Source organism: Podarcis cretensis (genome assembly GCF_951804945.1).
Source record: "Podarcis cretensis genome assembly, chromosome: 4".
NCBI lineage: Eukaryota > Metazoa > Chordata > Lepidosauria > Squamata > Lacertidae > Podarcis > Podarcis cretensis.
Window position 1 is genome coordinate 63,151,724 of NC_137173.1, and position 18,696 is coordinate 63,170,419.

Below are 18,696 nucleotides of genomic sequence, written 5' to 3' on the forward strand. Positions count from 1 at the left end.
CCCTTCCAACTCTACAATTTTTCGACTCTGTGATTCTATGATCCTGAAATCTCAAGGTTAGATGGTACCCTTTCAATCTGCTGTCCAAGTAAACTGGGACTGTGAGACTTCCCATAGGTGACTGAATCAAGGTCAGTATAGATTTCATACACAGCAGTTACTGAACAGAGAGAATCCATCCTTTTTTCTAAGACTCGTTTTCCTTCACACCACTCGAGAATGAAAGATTTGTATCTAATTTAAAGTAGTGTGTTTAGTGCTGAGTCTGCTTTTATTTACAATCTACCCTTCAGCTCCTCTGCTAAAAGTGAAATGACAATTGCTTTTAAAACGACCCATTTTCATGGCGCTTCTATGTTAAAATTGTACTGCAAATATCAAAAATAGAAAAAAAAGGTTTATTGAGTCCAACTTGGTGAACTGAATGTCCCTACATTGTTAAGAGTATTTCTTTCTATTTATCTTCTTAGAATTTATTAATCTTCCTCAAAGGTTTCAGTTGCTAATTTACTAATCAACTGTAAATTTCCAATTAATGAAGTAATGATAATTTGTTGAAGAAACAAACTTAGTAACAACATGATTTTAAGCTCATACAAAAAGCTGAGATGCCATATGAACTTATAAATGTAAGCAATAGATTTATAATGAATTGTAATTATTTGTAGAACCTTAATTATCTGTAGAAAGATTGCTGAGTTAAACCGTTTCTATAGTTAAAAAAAATAAATTCAGAGTTCTGACTCATAGTAATGTTAAGTTGCGGTTCTTACTTTGAAGTGAGTATGATTCACATCACTGATACTGGGACTGCAAATACATAATGCTTTAAAACCACATTCAAAGCACACATTTTCCCCTCCAAAGAATTCTGAGCACCGTAGTTTGTTAAGTGTGGCTGTGAATTACATTGCCCAGAATTCTTTGAGGGATGGTGGTGGAATGTGCACTTTGAATGTGCATAGCTTGGGTAAAGAAAGATTCTGCCCAAAGGACTTCCTAAACATATGCACCTATAGCTGAGCTGAGACTATGGTATTAAGTCTGCCAATAACTCCTCCTGCTCCTTCTCCCACTGTAAGAAATTATAGTGGATGCCTCCTTCCCAGTAGCCCAGGTGCTCTGTGTCGGAACTCCGCTCGGCCAAGCCGATAAGGCCTCATCTTCCTCCGAGCTGAGCCTTTGAAATTGCTTCCGACGATTGATAAGGCCTCAAGCATATTCTATCCAGCAGGGTTCCCAGCACAGGGAAGAGACAAGAGGTTTGGCTACATTGTAAAGAGTTTTATTTCTAAACTACGCAGAACAGAAAGGACATCCTCTCTCTATGAAAGCAGAGAGCAACTGAACAAAAAAAACAGGAAACCACTAACGTCACATCCCGTCTCCCTTTCCCGTGAGGTCTCTGGAATGTAAACAGAGTCCTGTGACTCCACGCAGCTGCACAGCGATCACAGAAACTAACACTCTGCAGGTGTCCACCAACTTCCTCCTTGTTCGAATTCCTTCTGTAAAGAAGGAACCATGCATTGGTTCTGTGCTGGGCTTTTTCTTATTGGGCACCTCTTCTCTCAGTCAGGTTCCTTTGCTCCTCCTCATCCTGGCAGTGTCTACCTGCTTAGTTTGGACACTCTTCTCTGTTTAACTCTTCCTTTGTCTACACTCTGGTGCAGCTGAGCTACCTTTCAGCTGTTTCACTAGGCTTACCAGAATGGCATCCTGGTAGATTGATGAAGGTTGCTGCCATTGTAGTTGGAATACCCTGGGGACCCTTCTATTACTGAACGAGGCAGTAGAGGGTTTCAAGTCCCCCTCCCCTTTTATCTGAAGATAAGTTTACTGATGTTTCATGATGTAGTGTCATCCCTGTTGTACCATCGTGTATGGAGCAGAACTCAGCTCATTGCAGCTTTGTTGCTTAAAGCAGATGTTTTCATTTAAGAGAAAGGGGAAAATCACAAACCCACAGGTACCTTGTGTACTGATGGTAAACCCCACTGAATGCCCATGCCCCAAATAATTAGATGTTGCATTTCCACCATGAAGATTGTTGAAAATCCTTGCTTTTGTCCAGCAAAATCTGGAGGGTCCACAGGTTTTCCAGCCTTTATCTAACACAATCCTTGGACTAGTGGGATGTTTTGAAAATATTGTTACCTATGCTCCAGCTTTAAGCAGGAGGTTCTAAGCAGCTAAAAAAGAAAAGAAAAGTGACAAAGAGCACAACTCCAACTCTTTTTTTCATTTAGGCTGAGATGTGAAAGAATGCAGGCTGTGCTTTAGGTTGTCTGTTAAAATTTGTGGGAAAGTGAATTTAATTTTCTCTGTCTTCTTTGGTTTCAGAAAAGGTTTTTAGGCACCTCCTTTGGAAGCAAAACTGAGACTATTTCCTAAAAGATGATGACATCTTTGTGCTGTCTTGTCTAGTGAAGTGGAGCAAAACTCCTGCCAGGGGAAACTTATTTTGTTGTTTCTATAAACTGCATGGCCATTGGGGAGTTTTGTTTGGCCTGCCACAACTAACTGCTTTATAATTCTGCCTCAGTGAGGGAAGCGGTTGAAGAAAGATACAAGACAGATTTCTATGAAACCCCACTCCACAATTTTCTCTTACAAATTTCTCATATATTTTCACAGACAGCTTGGTGTCTTAAGCATTCACCTATTCCTTGTAGCAGTAAAAACAAACAAACCAAATATTGAGAGGTTGGTCCTCTTGAGTAGAAAATAACCATGCGTATTATTAAAAGCCCCTCTGCAACTCAAATCCTAAATGCATTATTTAAACACAGATACTGATTAATTCAAATGAACCACTTAGTAAAAGCGGAGAAGAGCTTATATTATCTTATTCTTGACCTCCATTAGCTTTCCTGTCAGAACTTGATTGAAACCTGTTCAAGAGAGTTGGTACATATGGTTTATACATTCTGTTTACACATTTTGAGAGATTTATTTTCAAACTGGCCTTAATTAATGTATTATTTACCATGTTGCTTTTCTACATGACGTATGTGCTTCATTGGAAACAGAATTTCCAGAATTTTCCTTTTATCTGAAATTTTAATATTTGCAGTATACATTTGATCAGACCCACAGTGAGCTACTACTTCAACAAATGCTTTCTGATCAAAAGGTTAGACATATTTCTACCTCTCATAGGACTAGCCATTGCAAACCCAATGCTTTCTTATGTTCTGTGGTAAGTTTATAAAAATGTGCCTTCCCATTGTAAATAGAATACTGCTTCTCAGGTCAGGTTCAGAACTTCCGGCGCTGCCCACACATATGAGAATATGACCGTAATAATTTATCTTTAACACACCTAGAACTGCAGAACTCAGAAGCCAAACAGGAACTTGCAGTATGCCAATTAACTGTTTGGAGTCAGAAATTAGTATCAGCTTAATTATAATTTGCCAATCTAGTAATGCTTCAAAGATGCCTAAGAAGATGTCTAATATTTCACATTCCTTGATCATAATTAAGTAAGACAGATGGTATGCAGTTAAACACAAGAGTCATCATAGTAATACAACAAAACATCAATGGTAATATTTAGAAGCCAAACTTGTACTCTGCAAAGTCAGGCAGACACATAAATTCCATTGATATGATCACATACAAGGCTAGAATAAATCATTGCTTGTTCTTTTAAAAAGACATAATATTATAGAAAGTGCAACTGACTACCAACAAATATTATTTTCTTCAAACAATCTAATGTATATTGAAGCCCTGTTCTGGCAATATTGAGATGCTAATATCATAAGGGTAGTGTTTTTTCTGAGGAAGTTAATTTTTCAGGTTTTTAAGCAGAGGGTGCTTTCACAAATGGCTCTATATGTAAAAATAGATGCTTTAAAATGGTGCTAAAGTCCACCATGTAAGGCCTTTACTATGAAAAAAGTTGAGAATTAGTCTTAAGACAAGTAATAACTTGTAGTTTCCAAGTGAACATATGACAAAGACCCAAAAACCACATTCATTAAATGCCACTAACATAGCCTAGACCTGCCATGGCAGTGGAAAATAGCATTAAAAATTAGATAGTGGTGGTGACAACACTCTATTCTGTAGTTACCAAAGAGTCACAAACATAACGCAGGGAATTTCACAGTGAATTATAAACCATTGAAATTCAGTTATAATCTGACAATCTGACAAAATGAACAAAGTAAATGCTCTTTTGGAGATATGAAAGTATGACTTAATATAGCTTAAAAGTCCATGTATGGGTAAAACAAAAATTCAGTACATTTGGTTCAAAGTCAACAAACCATGTAGCACTCAGAATCATCAGGAAAACTGGCTTCTCTACTTGCAATACTCACAGCCTTCCCAAATATTTTGGACTATAAACCTTATCAACACTGACCATTGGCAGTTATAGCCCCAAAACATCAATTGAGCTCTTCAATTTGACTTCTCCTCTACTTTTAGTTAACTTCCCTTAACTATTACTTGTAAACAGAATAACTGCAAACTACGGAAAGAAAATGACACCATGCTTTTTAACAAAGATCAGTTATAATATTAAATACAATAGAATCAATGCAAATGTGTCATTATTATAACCTAACCTCAAACATATCTGCGCAAAAGCACAGTGCAATGTCATCTCTAGTTTTAATTTTAATTGTTAATGCCTTCATCAAACATTAAGACACAGCAGACATCAGCACTTCCTGAATGCAACTTACCCAGCTGTGTCTCCTGAATTGTCAGTTTACTCTCTGAAGGATATAAAAGCTTTGGTGGTTTTTCTGTTAGTGGTGCTGCAGGGAGAAAAAAAGAAGCATGGTCATTCTGAATATTCCTGAATAAGAATATTTTGACACCTGAAATCAGGGTATACTTTAAATAAACAGAACAGGAGTCCCCTAGCTCTCCGCCCCCCCCCCGCAGTGTTTTCTGAAACAGTATTAACAATTGCTTTGATTTGAACAATATTTTCATTAGCGCATGTCTTGTGCACTTATACCGTTATTGTCCCACTTTGAACAAACAAGTTTGGTAGGGTTTTGCAGTGTTTCATACAGTATGAATCTTACATGCAGAGAAGGAATGACAGAAAAAGCCAGGGGGGGGGGGAAACAGAAAGAAGGTTGGGACAAAAGCAAATGGATTTATACAGAGTGGAATTAAGAAGGAAGAAAATTGTGGTGAAGACTCAGAATTGATATAGAAGGTGGAAGGAAATTACTATATGGAATTAAAGTATGGGGGTATGCATTTGTGAGAAAGGGAAAAAATGAGTGATTTTAGTAAAGGCATTTGAAATAGATTAAGATGAATAATAAACAGGAGTGAGGAAGAGCCGCAGTAGTTTGAGAAAGAAATGTATACAATGTTTTTTGCAGAAATGTGTCATTCTACAACCTTTTTTTTATCTCCTTGTTCAATTAATTTAATACTCAAAACCAAAATATCTGTGTACAAGGCAATTTGACACAAAGGAAGATAAACTACCCTTCAATGTGAGATGAGCAGCTTCTCTAAAAACATATTTTTTAACGATAGCTTTACAGTTACCCATATAAATGTATTGAATTTATACCCCACCCTTCCTCCCTGAAGAGCCTAGACCAGCATGTAGATGGGCCCAGTAGTGGACTTTGGGTCCTCAAATTCCCATGGTGCCCTGTGTGACGCTAAAATTCAGCACCCCCTGCCTCTCCCGCTCCATTCTGCAGCATTGTTGTGGCGTCCCCTCCAGCATGGCTCCCAGTGCCACTGCTGTGGTTGCACCACCCTAAAACTGCCTCTGCTGCACCAGACATTGCAGAGAAGCTCTAAAAGAAATCCAAGCATGAAAGACTCACCATTTCCTTATCTTTTTCCAGCACTTAATTTCTAAGTTGGGAGCTGCTGAAGCTTAAGTCTTTCTGAAAGTCACACCTTCTATGCAAACTGACATTTATCAGGGATAAACTACATGAATCTTCACTGTGCGTGCAATAATAAAGTGGGACCTGCCATAAAATGTTGCAGTACAGAGTAGTATTAGGCCAAAGTATTCAGCCAGAGGGTTCCCCCGCCCCCAGGTTTTTGTTGGTGGGAAGAGTGGCTCCTAAAGATTGCTACAATCTTTAGCAATGGTGGCAAATTCTTATAATGCAGTCTTCCTCAAATTTGGCCTTCCAGATGTTTTTGGCCTACAACCCCCTGATCCCTAGCTAGCAGGACCAGTGGTCAGGGATGGTGGGAATTGTAGTCTCAAAACATCTGGGGGGCCAAGTTTGAGGAAGCCCGTTATAATGTGTGGTAGGGATGTGTCTCCATTCCCAAGGAGCTGCCTTATGTTTCTCTCCTTCCCCCTTAAGACACACACAAAAGCATTGCCGTCACTTTCAGCAGTGGTTGCCTATAAATGAAGGATGCTATATCATGATACGGTTTTGTTGCCAGGGGCTTAATTGGTGATGGTCCTGTTGAGAGATGGCTGCCACCAGTGGGTAGCTGGAATGGACAAAATAGAATGAAGGAAAAATATTCAGAGGACAGTAGACGAGCGTCTACAGATATGCAAAAATGTTTTATTTTATCTATGTGTAACAATACATATGAGAAATCATTTAATCATTTAATAGCGCTAGATAATGGGCTGTCTTTAATTTGAAATAGACATGCCTTGCTTTAATTACCTTTGCTCCGACTACTTTTCACAAAGCACCCACTTAAAATTAAAATCAAGGATGGTTGAGTATTTTAGTCTACTCCATAATTTGGCATGAAGTTTATTTTATTCAGCCGAACCAGCAGTTGAAACAGAACATAGATCTATGGTTTAGTCCTTTCCAAACACTGGATCAATCATTCTACTTTTGAGGTGCACCCAGGGCTGCTTCCCATTTCTTAAAAATCCTCTAAAAGCTGCTTGAAGCAGCTTGAAGCAGCGTCAGAGCAAAGCACCTCCACTGTGCTGCGTAAAAATGCTTTCAGAAAGAGCACAGGAAGTGGCTGCATATCCCTGTTGGGGCATGTGCAGAGTGCCCATTCAACACGCCAACAGAGTGTGCCAATGGAACAGAAAAACAGCAGACAGTTCTAGTTAGACTCAGTCCCTTTACTGACAGTATAATGCAGTTCCATAACTTACAGGTTACACACAGTGGTAATATACAGCATACAGTCTTTCCATCAGCATATAGCCTCCTTGCAGTGTTCCAACACAGACTAGGCTCTGGCCAAGGGGAGGCACCAAGAACAAACTTGCTTCAAACACAAGAATCACTCTCACAGGCTTGCTGACTCACTCTCACATGATTAACTAGTCACAGGTGCAGGATAAACACACCCAATTAACCAGCATACCTAATTTAACCTGTTCTTGTCCCTTTTCTCTGCATGCAGAAGCCCTTATCCATTAACAATCCCATCCTGTGTAAGATATAGGACACAATATTATGTTTGCTGACTGGGAGAAGCTATGGACCACCGGGATTAAATTTATGGCATGTAATGCCTTAAGAGAGAATATTATGAAAATGATGTACAGGTGGTACATGACCCCGGTCAAGCTTGCAAAAATTTATCATTTGCCCGATAACAAATGCTGGAAATGTAAAGAAATTGAAGGTACATTCTTTCACCTTTGGTGGACGTGCCCAAGGATTAAGGCTTTCTGGGAGATGATATATAATGAACTAAAAAAGGTACTCAAGTACACCTTCCCTAAGAAACCAGAGGCTTTTCTCCTGGGCATAGTCGGCCAACTGGTGTTAAAGAAGGATAGAACTTTCTTTATGTACGCAACAGTAGCAGCAAGAATCCTCATCGCAAAACATTGGAAGACACAAGATCTACCCATGCTGGAAGACTGGCAGATGCAACTGATGGAGTATATGGAGATGGCGGAAATGACTGGCAGAATCCGAGAACAGGGAGAAGAGTCGGTGGAAGAAGACTGGAAGAAATTTAAGATGTATTTACAGAAACATTGCAAAATTTTTGAATGCGAATGATGTTGGAATGAAATGAAGGGGTTCTAGCAATATGATCAGAAGTTAAAATTCGTAGGATAACTAATTAAGGGTAAAATTAAGAAGAAATGAATTTGCTATTCAAATTTCTAAAAGGGATACAAAAGAGGGAGATGTGAGGAAGTCATGAAAATAAGTTAATGAAAAGTAGGATATTTGGAAAAGGGAGTTTCTATTTTTTCTTAAATTTTCTTTTTAAGTTTTGGTTTTGCTTTTTCTTTGTGTGTGTATGTGTATTTTTATTTCTGTTTTGTTTTTGTGAACCTTTTTTCTGTAAAACTCAATAAATATTATTATAAAAAACACACAAAACAATCCCATCCTGTGTAATTGTACACAGTGGTAAATTCAGATGCTCCCCTGTAGTCATGTGAGGACCCTATACATTTAAAAAAACTCATAGAGAGGGGTTTGTCTTATTTACAAAGACATGTATCCTTCCATGTACACATTTACTCATCTCCTTCTCCTTCACTATTTCCAACTACGTTATTTGTTTGGAAGGGTTGGTTGATTGGAGAAAATATTAAATCACCTGGATATGATTCTTTTTCTTAAACACACACACACACACACACACACACTAATTTGACTGCTACCTTATCAGTAGTTTGTCATATCTTCTATTTAAAGACTCTAAGTTATCAACACAGAGACATCTTTCAGAGAATGTCCACTATGCCATTTAAATGTAGATTTGCCTTTTTTTTGTCAAGCTCAGCTCAATTATTCCTTATCAGATAGCATTTCTACAGCCACTGTTCTAAATCTCTTAAGTCGCTTCAAAGCAGACCTTCTGTCAAAGGTAAAGCAACTGCTGGAATAATCCTAGTACAAAGGACATGTAGGATAGGGAACAACAAATTCCATTTATTTAACAAACTGATACATTACTTACCTGAGGCCTTGGACCTCAGGTGGCAGCTTTCTGTGTGAAAAATAATAGACTTTTTAAACTGCACAGGGATTAGGGATGTTAGCCTCACAATACTCTTTTGGTGTGTGAGGTACAACATATCTGTAGCATCAGCCTGCCTTACAGCAGCCCTGTCATTGTAAGGGAAACCAGGCTATGAAGTAGTTGCTTGAGGTTCTGTTTCTGTGGTCCCAGACCTTGATGCTCAAGATCTTACTGAGTTCTAGCATATATACAGCAGAATACTTGCCTTCTGGCTTGCTGTAGCTACTCCATTCCATAAAAGGCCTTGTGAAACTGACATACCGTAAGTATACAGATATTGATTGGCTTGATAAAAATGCCGCTATATTTTCTATTGGCCTTTTATTTACCTCATCGCTTCAAACAGACCAGTCCAGTCTATTACCTGCTTTCAGAGGAATCCATGTACAGTGGTGCCTTGGGTTACAGAAGCTTCAGGTTACAGACGCTTCAGGTTACAGACTCCCCTAACCCAGAAATAGTACCTTGGGTTAAGTTCCTAACCCAAGGTACCACTGTATCTAAATAACTAATTATACATCTTCACTCAGCATTCATTTGTTAATATGATGCCTTTACATTATTTCACCTATTCGATATTTTTTAGAATCACAGACGCATCTCAGAAAGCCCTCAACTTAACTGAGCTCAGTGATACCTTTTCACAGACATTGCAACCAGTAGCACAAAATATTTATCCCATAGATCAGGGCAGGCCAACTTGTGTCCTTCCAGAGGTTAGACTGCAACTCTCATCATCCCAACCATTGGCAATGCTGCCTGGGGCTCATGGGAACTGGAGTAAAACACTATTTGAGAGGCCACAGGTTGGCCAGCCCTGCCATAGATTAAAGATAGTTAGCCTCACTAAATGTTATATTCAGCCTCCCATCTACCTTTCTCCAAGTCTGGAAGGAAAAGGAATGGGTGGTGAGAACAGTTAGGATTTGTATAAATTATGGGTACTATTAATGTAAGAAGTCCTGTCAGGAAAACCCCTTGTGCAAGTGGGCTTCTCCCCTCTCCCTCCATGTACCCTCCCAAAGTTGGATATGGGGGCTCAGGAGAACCCTATAACAGTGTGCAGTGGAGTGGGGGATTGCTCTATCTGGCAAGTCTAAATGCTTGCTGTGACAGAAATATCACCTATATATACAGTATATACATATTCATTTAAAATAAATGAATTCATTTGAATAGAGGGAGTCGTGCACAGTTGAAAGCACATAACTCTTAACAGTAGCAATCATGTGCATAATTAATGTGTCAAGAGAGCGCTGTAAAGTAGAGCACAATGCAATTTGCTCTTCTTTCAGTTTAGCACCCCTAAAAAAATTAACAGCAGTTCTAGAGCATGCATTTGAATAATAATAGTGAACAGTGGGGAGTCAATTGCTAAACAAAGCATTTCTGAAACAGACCAACTCCCTTCAAGGTGATTTACCACTTATGTCCTACAGACTAAGAATGGCTAACAACACAATCCTAACAGTGTCTACTCATAAGTCCTGTTGAATTAAACAGGACTTACTCCCAGGTTAGTGGGTTTAAGACTGTAGCAGGTGTCTTACACCTGCCACAAAAATACCTTTAACAAATAATCTATTACAAAGTTCCCATCTACTACCAGCTTGTTCAGATATCAGATAATCATTTTCTTTTTTGTTACAGTGAGAATTTGAATAAATACTAGATTTCTAACCCATATAGTCATAACATTCTCTTTCCCTCATTTAGACAATAAGTACTGGGATGCTGAAAACTGAAGAGCTCATGTAGTGAATCCACCATGGAAACAGATGAACCATTAAGAAACAAGGGTCCTGTTGTTATGCAAATGTATTTGGCAGTAAAACTGGGGACAGAAATGCATAACAAAATGTAGGAACTGTGTAGGCAAAACTGTTTCCAAATGACTGTTCACAAAGTTTCAAAGTAATGTGGCCCCTAATGACCAGGGACAGGTTGGGAGTATTTGGGGTGGAGAACACATGTGCAAACAGATGTTGAGATTCCTCATTATCTGCTCATCTCTAATTGAAGCTGACATGACATTTGAGCTAGTCTAGTAACTAAGGGAGGCTGCACATATTGCTTCTTTTCTATATTAGTCTTCTTGAACATTCACAGCAATTCCCAGTGCTCGGCCAGGGAAAAGATAAATGCTCTAAAAATCTACAATAACCAAAATGGTGCCCTCAGAGATGGATATGCTGTCTTTAAAAAAAAACGCTACCCAGCAAAAACAACAAAGACTGATGGGAAGAAATATATTAGCTTCAAATGTTGCAGTGCAAGATTAACACTTTATTATGGATTTTGCACAATGCATCTATATAAGCTTCTGATCTGAATTATATCCATTCTCACTTTGGTGACTGTACATTCCTACAATGATTTATAAGGCAGGGCATTGTATTATCCCATTTTTCAGAAGAGAATGTTGTCAACTAAGTGGCTGTCATAAGGGTCTCCAGTTAGACTCTAGCTGACTTATAATTTAAACCCCTGTCTTCAACATGCAACCCACTTCTCTGAAATAAAATATGAAACTTTTGAACTGTACAGCAAAATTTAAGGTATTGCAAGTCTTTCCTAAGATTCAAAAGGTCTTCTGATTTCTTAAAATGCTTAAAACAGTTACAAATAAAGTAGTGCAACACCCTGAAAAGGGTTGTGATATAAATCTACTAAAATGAAGAAAGGGAATGACATGATTCAGTTGTCTTATTTAATACAATGTACTGCTTGTCAGGACAATGCCAACTGAATATCTGTCTATTCAAGCCCTTTTTTCATTCTTAAAATGGTTGTTCCAACTGTAATACTGCTAATGTTGCACTACCTAATTGTTTTCTAAGTCCTTCCAATTCTCTTAAATATAATAGAGCAGATACTATTATACTGAACTAGCTTTAACTGACACTCAGCATTACATCATTAAGCTGGTAACTTTCTGTAAATTATATCTGCTCAGCATTCCTTTCCCCCCTCTTTTTTTCTTGAGAGCAGGAAGTAAACTCTCCACAAACTTGCTTGTATTTAGCAGTCTGCAACATAGAACAGTCACTTTTCAAAGGTGGAATTGTAATCCTGGGCAAACGGGGTTGGGTGGCTTAGGTTGATATAACTGCTTGCCCTTCCTATAGCTCCACATGCTCATGGAATGTGGATCAGACAGGCAACGAAGCCAAAGGCAGGATGAATAGGTGCAATTCCAACTCATCCTGTAGGCAGACCACCATGCAGCTTAAAGAATTCTGAGAGTAAAGAAGAATCTGTCTGCTGAGCAAAAATTTCAGCCCATAAACTGGCAACCTCTCACCTAGACCACTGCAGTCCTTTTCTCTTTGGTCTTCTGTGGTGCCATCTTGGTCTGCTTACATGTATCTAGCATTCTGCAGTCAAACGATTCCATCCCTTCCTTGCTTTGATCAAGTAGTTTTGCACCTTAAATCCCTACACTGGCATTCTGTCTGCTCCTGATCTGTCCAGTTCTGTGGGACATTGAGACATTAGTGGAACAGGTGAATGCACATCAAAGCACAGAGCAGAAAAGAACAGAACCTTGGACAGTTCAAAGGGCAGCCTGCAGTCTGACCTGTTTTCCTCCTAAGAGGCAGATAAAGATGTTGCCTCTGCAGAAAGCTAGAGCCAAATGAAGTCTTATGTGGACTGTCAAGACCTGGAGTTTGATAGGTTCCCTTGTAGAGCCAGCTGACCACAGATGTCTGTGCAAGTTATCAATGTCATAAATTGACAAAAAGGGTGAGGGGACCATATCCTTTTCAGTGTATAGACGTTTCACTGCCTTGTTAACAGGAGGTGATGGCCATGTCTACTAGAATATCAGAACAAAATAAAAAAAATCCTTCCAGTAGCACCTTAAAGACCAACTAAGTTAGTTCTTGGTATGAGCTTTCGTGTGCATGCACACTTCTTCAGATACAGTGTGCATGCACACGAAAGCTCATACCAAGAACTAACTTAGTTGGTCTTTAAGGTGCTACTGGAAGGAATTTTTTTATTTTGTTTTGACTATGGCAGACCAACACGGCTACCTATCTGTAACTAGAATATCAGAAATATTTAAAAGCCAGAGATACGAGAAACGCCCCTCTTATGTTCCTTCACTTATCCCCTCCCCCCTCCTGAATTCTACTTCTCCTGATCTTTGCTTTCGCTGGAATTTCTAAACGTATTTGCTATACCAGGCTTTATTTCTCTATTGGAAATGTGTGCTAAGATTTTACCTCTCCACTGCCTTGAATTTGAAGTAAAAAAGAAAAAAAGAAAAGTCTAAAGTGGTCACAAAATGCTCACATCAATCATTGCTGAAAGCAAAGGCCTTTCCACACACCCCATTCTTAGCTGGAGCTTTGAGTTGCCTTTTTGCTTATCTTCCTGTTGTAACTTCTTATCCGTGAAATGTTTGGGAGTGAAACACTGGGCTATTTCTGTTTTCTCTGGATTTATTGTGTATCTTGTTTTCTATCACTGAGTAGGAACAACAGGATTAAATGGAAGTAGCAGAGCTGCATGTCAAATTGCTTCACTAAAGCATGACTCGTGCGCAGAGGGAAACAAATGGACACTTCTCTTGTGCTGTGTAATTCTGACAGCCCACTTAAAGGAGGGTTATAGGACTGTGTGGAACCCATAAGTACCTAACTACGTATTTTTATACATACGTACTATTATCACAACTAAGGTGTTTGTTTGTTTGTTTGTTTCTTTGTTTCTGTAAGGCCCTTAAATATCCCTGTTCAAACAAGTTTATGTCCAATGAACACGTGGAAGCAGATAAGCAGCCTATGACCCCTCCCTGACTTCACACATAATTTCCCAACTTCCATCTAGTATTTTTTTTATCATTTCTGCCCCATCTTTCACTATCAAATTGTCTCAAGGTGCTATCATCATTCTGATGAATCTGTAAACAGACGTTGTTCTGTTCATATCAAAAGCAGAAGGCTGAAGAATATAAGTAAGTAAAAATATTCCAGCCTTTTATAAGTGTTGGTCCATATTCATTTATTTATCACCACTACTAATTGATTTGCCTATTTATACCCCACCTTCTAAATGAAGTTTTAGGCAACTTAACAATTTATTTTAAATACAATGAGTTACCAGGAAGGATTGTATGTACATACAAATTTACCTCCCCTAAAGTTTTCAGACATCCCAGTTCCAACTGCTGCTGCTTATGAAAGCCTGGGAGATGAGCTTGCCCTGAAATGCATGCTGGTGCAGCCAGAATTTAGTCTCTCACCGAGTAAGGTTTATGTACCAGTGCGACTGCTGCTGCCTCAAATACCGTAATTTTGGGTTCCTGATACAAGAGGCACTGGAGGAGTAAAGGTTTTCACAATGCTCACCCCATCCTTCAGGTGCTCCACTGCTTATCTCGTGAAGCAAATCCCCCTTCCTGGTGGCCTTCACAGTTTTTGGACTACAACTCCCATCATCACCATCCATTAGCTATGCTGGCTGAATATGAGGGGACCAGATGTTCTAAGAGCTTTGACAGTGAGTGGAGGTTATGGGAATTAATACAGTAGCTGCTACCTATGAATCAGGACTGTTTTCTGCCCCAGCTTCTTACTGCTCACTAAACTCTGTTGCCTTTTGAGCTTCTGACACTTCTTCCTCCTAGTCTGCCCCCTCTTTTCTCTATGACCACTCAATGTCATCCCACCACCAATTCCCTGGATTCTTCAGCTGGTGTCTCAACCACACTTCTGCATCCAGCCAGTCCATGACATGGGAGCCAACAAGAAGTGCCTGATTGTGACAGCACTCTTACCACTTGTGACTACCCACAAATGGTTTTCAGAGGCACACTGACTCCAACTGGGGATGAAGAACATAGACCTCATGCTTAGAGTTCACGGATAGCCTCATCCTCCAACGTTTGAAAGAGTATGAAATCTGTTGAAAACTAGTTCTGATCCACACACTTGTTCAAGAGATGAGGATCAGGGCATTTGATATACCAATTTGCAAAGATCAAAGCCCTCACATATACTTATTTAACTGTCAATGACTGTAAATCCATTTATGACACATAACTCTGCAAACCAACTGAGGAGTTGTGAAGCTTTGTAATATACAATCATTAGCATAGCTAGGGTGGTAGGCAGGGGAAAAACAACACCTGACTGTTGATGCTTTCCTCTTATAGAATAGACAATGAGGGGGAAATTCACATTTTTGGCTTTTGGGGTTTTTTTTTTCATTTGTTTTTGTTTTGCTTTAAGCAACCAAGCAAAAACAAGGCAGCTGTTTTTATGTGCTCAGTCCTGGAAGGTTAGCACAAATCCCAGGAGAAACAGATCAGCTTCTCAAGTGCAGATGAGGCAGGCAAAGGTAAATGATAAATAGCATCACATGCCCCCACAATTTATCATAAGGTTCTCCTTCCTTGTGTGCTATGCTATACACACAAAAGTATATACACATGGCTTATCAAGGCAGTCATCCAGTCAAAGATGGCTTTAACCCTGCATAATCCTTATCTAAACACTTTTTGAAGTCTCAGCCCCTCAGGAATACTTGCTTTTTGGGTCTCTCGGCAGTTCTCTATTGTTACAGGGCAGTGGGAAGAAACATCTGTTATAGTGTCTGTGTGGTGTTTTTTTAAAAGAACTGTTACTACAAAATGGTAATTCTCCAAAGAGTGGGGAATGTGGCATATAGCAATATAGTTGGGCTCCTTTTAAAAACTACCTACTATAGAAATCAAATCAATATGGAGAGTGCTCTTATACTATTTTCAATGTGCGTGCATCTCTTTCTGCAGTTACTTGGCAACAGACTGAGATTAGAAATCGTAAGCACTTGCTCTACAAAAATGCTACAGGAACTGGTGGTTACACAATCACCAATTTATTCCCAGTTGCACCGAAAGGACCTTGTGGTTCTGAAGAAAACAAGATTTATATGATAAAAGGAATTCACAGAAGGTCAAGCCCTACACAATGAAATTGATTTTTTTTTTGCTGTGGAAGAAACCAAACCAAAATTTCACAGTAGACAAAATGGTTTAGTGAAAAAGACACTAATACGCTAGTAAAAAAAAAACCCCAAACAAAACATAGTATATTAAATGAAGTTTTTGTTTCTGCATTCCAAAAACAACAGCACAGTTTTTCAAGCCTTGACAGCTTTCTTCTAGCGCTCCACACTTTCCTACAAGTAAACCCCACTGAACAAAGCAGGATTGAAGTAAACATGTATAGGATTCAGAGCTATTTCTGAGTGCACATGATTAGGATTATGCTGAACAACTGATGTCACACACACATTGAATTTGGAGTACACTATTGCTCACAGTGGGAATAAGTAAACATGCATAGGACAGACTGTAAAGTCACATTCAGAATGGGCAGAAGGGTTTGTGTGTATTTATACGGGTATTTAATTCCATATAGAATTCTCTCTGAAATCACCATGCATGATAGGACTGTGATTGTGTTAGCACCGTGGAATGGGATGGGGGTCTGTGACCATGAACTATGCAAAAGATATTGGGGGGGCCCAAAACAGCTCGTCCTCCATGAGCTGGACAGGTCTGAGGGTATAGGATGACCAAACGGCCCGGCCCACAAGAATGCATTCATTTGTGTGAGAAAAGAGGTGAAATATTATCACTTGCCACAGCACAGTGCCCCCTCTCAGTAAGTGAGAATTCAAGGGTTTACCCACACTATTACCCTTGCGAGCTTTGCCAGTGTGTACAATGGCATTCCTAGTAATACCTTTCTGATTTCATTCTAAAAGTAGTATTTTAAGGAATATAGCAACATCTATAATATGCATTAATGACACTGATACCTCACATTTTCTCTAAAAAGCTCAATATAGTATTACATAGTTCTCTCACTCCTCATTTTACCCTCACAACAATCCTGTGAGGTAGGCTAGGCTAGGCTAAGAGGCAGTGACTAATCCAAGGTCACGCAATGAGCTTCATGGCTTGAGGGGATTCAAACTCTGATATTCCAGATCCTAGTCCAACACTCTAACAGCTATACCACACTGCCGTATTATGGCACCTTGAGTGTCAGTGGTGCTTTGGAGTTTGTGAAAGGTAAATACTTGAATACGAAATGTATAGAAGGCTAGAACTGTCTATGTGCTACTGCTGAACACATATCAGCGATCAGAAATTACTAAAAAAAATCCTTCCAGTAGCACCTTAGAGACCAACTAACTTTGTTATTGGTATGAGCTTTCGTGTGTATGCACACTTCTTCAGAAATTACTATTCTTGGTAATTTTGGTGCTGCTTACCATTATCATACAGTGAAATGCATCTTAATCTAATTAATCTATCAAAACCTGTAAACTAAGCTTCTTCTCCAAAACTCTCCACTTAAATGCTCCCCCAACAGCAAAAGTTCTATCACTGCAACTCTGCTGCATAATATATTACCACTATTTATCATTTCAATGACATTTTTCAGTGTACAAATTGCTTTGGAATTGCTTTAGCATTCATATCTTGTTTATCCTCACAATAAGCTTGAGAAGTAAGTGACTATGCTGAGAGACTGTGACTTGCCTAAGGGCAGCGATATGAGCTTTTTGGCTCTGCAGGGATTTGAACCTGGTTTCCCCATGTCCAAAAACATTTTGTAAACATCGCATGACAACTGGAAGCAGTCAGATACACTCATACCCCAAGATCTGGTTTTTTTTTAAGAGACAGCCAACTTTCTTTGAATTCTTTCCACAAATCCCCACGACTATAGCACATTAACTGCAGAGTCTTGAATAATCCCATTATCAAAGCTGATTTGCACCACATCTTTCCAGTTATCCTTCTGCTCAATCAAAGATGATACTATTCACTCTCCTGAAAGCCATTCTTGTACTTAGATGTATGCTTACAACCATTTGTGTGTGTGCATGTTTCGCACACCAAAACCGTTTCACAAAATTTAACAGGGAAATAAAACCAGCAATTGTGTGCTGCCACACAAGCAAGTTTGGAAGAGTCAGAGTGGATCAGTCTGCTATGAAAAGCAGACCAAACAAACTCCTTCTCCATTAGTGATGTTGGGGATGCTGCTAGCGCTGTGGTCTAAACCACTGAGTCTCATGGGCTTGCCAATCAGAAGGTTGGCGGTTTGAATCCCCGCAATGTGGTGAGCTCCCATTGCTCTGTCGTAGCTCCTGCCAACCTAGCAATTCGAAAGCACACCAGTGCAAGTAGATAAATAGGCACCACTGTGGTGGGAAGGTAAACCTAGTTTCTGTGTGCTCTGGTTTCCGTCATGGTGTTCCGTTGCACCAAAAGCGGTTTAGTCACATGACCCAGAAAGCTTTCTGTGTCCTTTACCTTTACCTATTAGTGATGTTCCAAGAGTTTGTAATTACCATACTTTTTCCGTGTATTAGACGAGGTTTTTTTTTACTCCAGAATAGTGTTTAAAAACGGGGTTCGTCTAATACACGGGCAGTACATTGGGGGACCGGGTGATTGGTTGCAGCCTCAAGCTGCAGCTTGTCAGCGGTGATTTGGTGAGTGATTGTTGCCTTGGATTGGCTGCTCCTGCATTAACTGGGCAGGTGATTGGTTGCTGCATCAAAGGCTGCCTTGGATTGGCTGCTCCTGCATTAATTGGGCAGGAGATTGGTTGCTGCATCAAGGGCTGCCTTGGATTGGCTGCCGCTGCGGCAATTGGGTGTTTGGTTTCCGGCTTGTGTTTGCCAATGGGCAGGTGCTTGTTGGCTTTTGCGACGCAAGCAATGCTGAGCTCT

At 39.6% G+C, this 18,696-nt stretch overlaps 1 protein-coding gene across 5 annotated transcripts in view; it reads right to left on the minus strand.

Moving 5' to 3' along the window:
• Positions 1 to 18,696, minus strand: part of IL1RAPL1 (interleukin 1 receptor accessory protein like 1) — a 670,572-nt gene that overhangs the window by 165,394 nt on the left and 486,482 nt on the right. For all 5 annotated transcript variants that reach the window (XM_079972249.1, XM_079972247.1, XM_079972245.1 and 2 more), the window contains one exon: positions 4,704 to 4,778. In XM_079972249.1, coding sequence (XP_079828375.1) covers positions 4,704 to 4,778 — 75 coding nt within the window. The remainder of the gene's footprint in view (positions 1 to 4,703; positions 4,779 to 18,696) is intronic.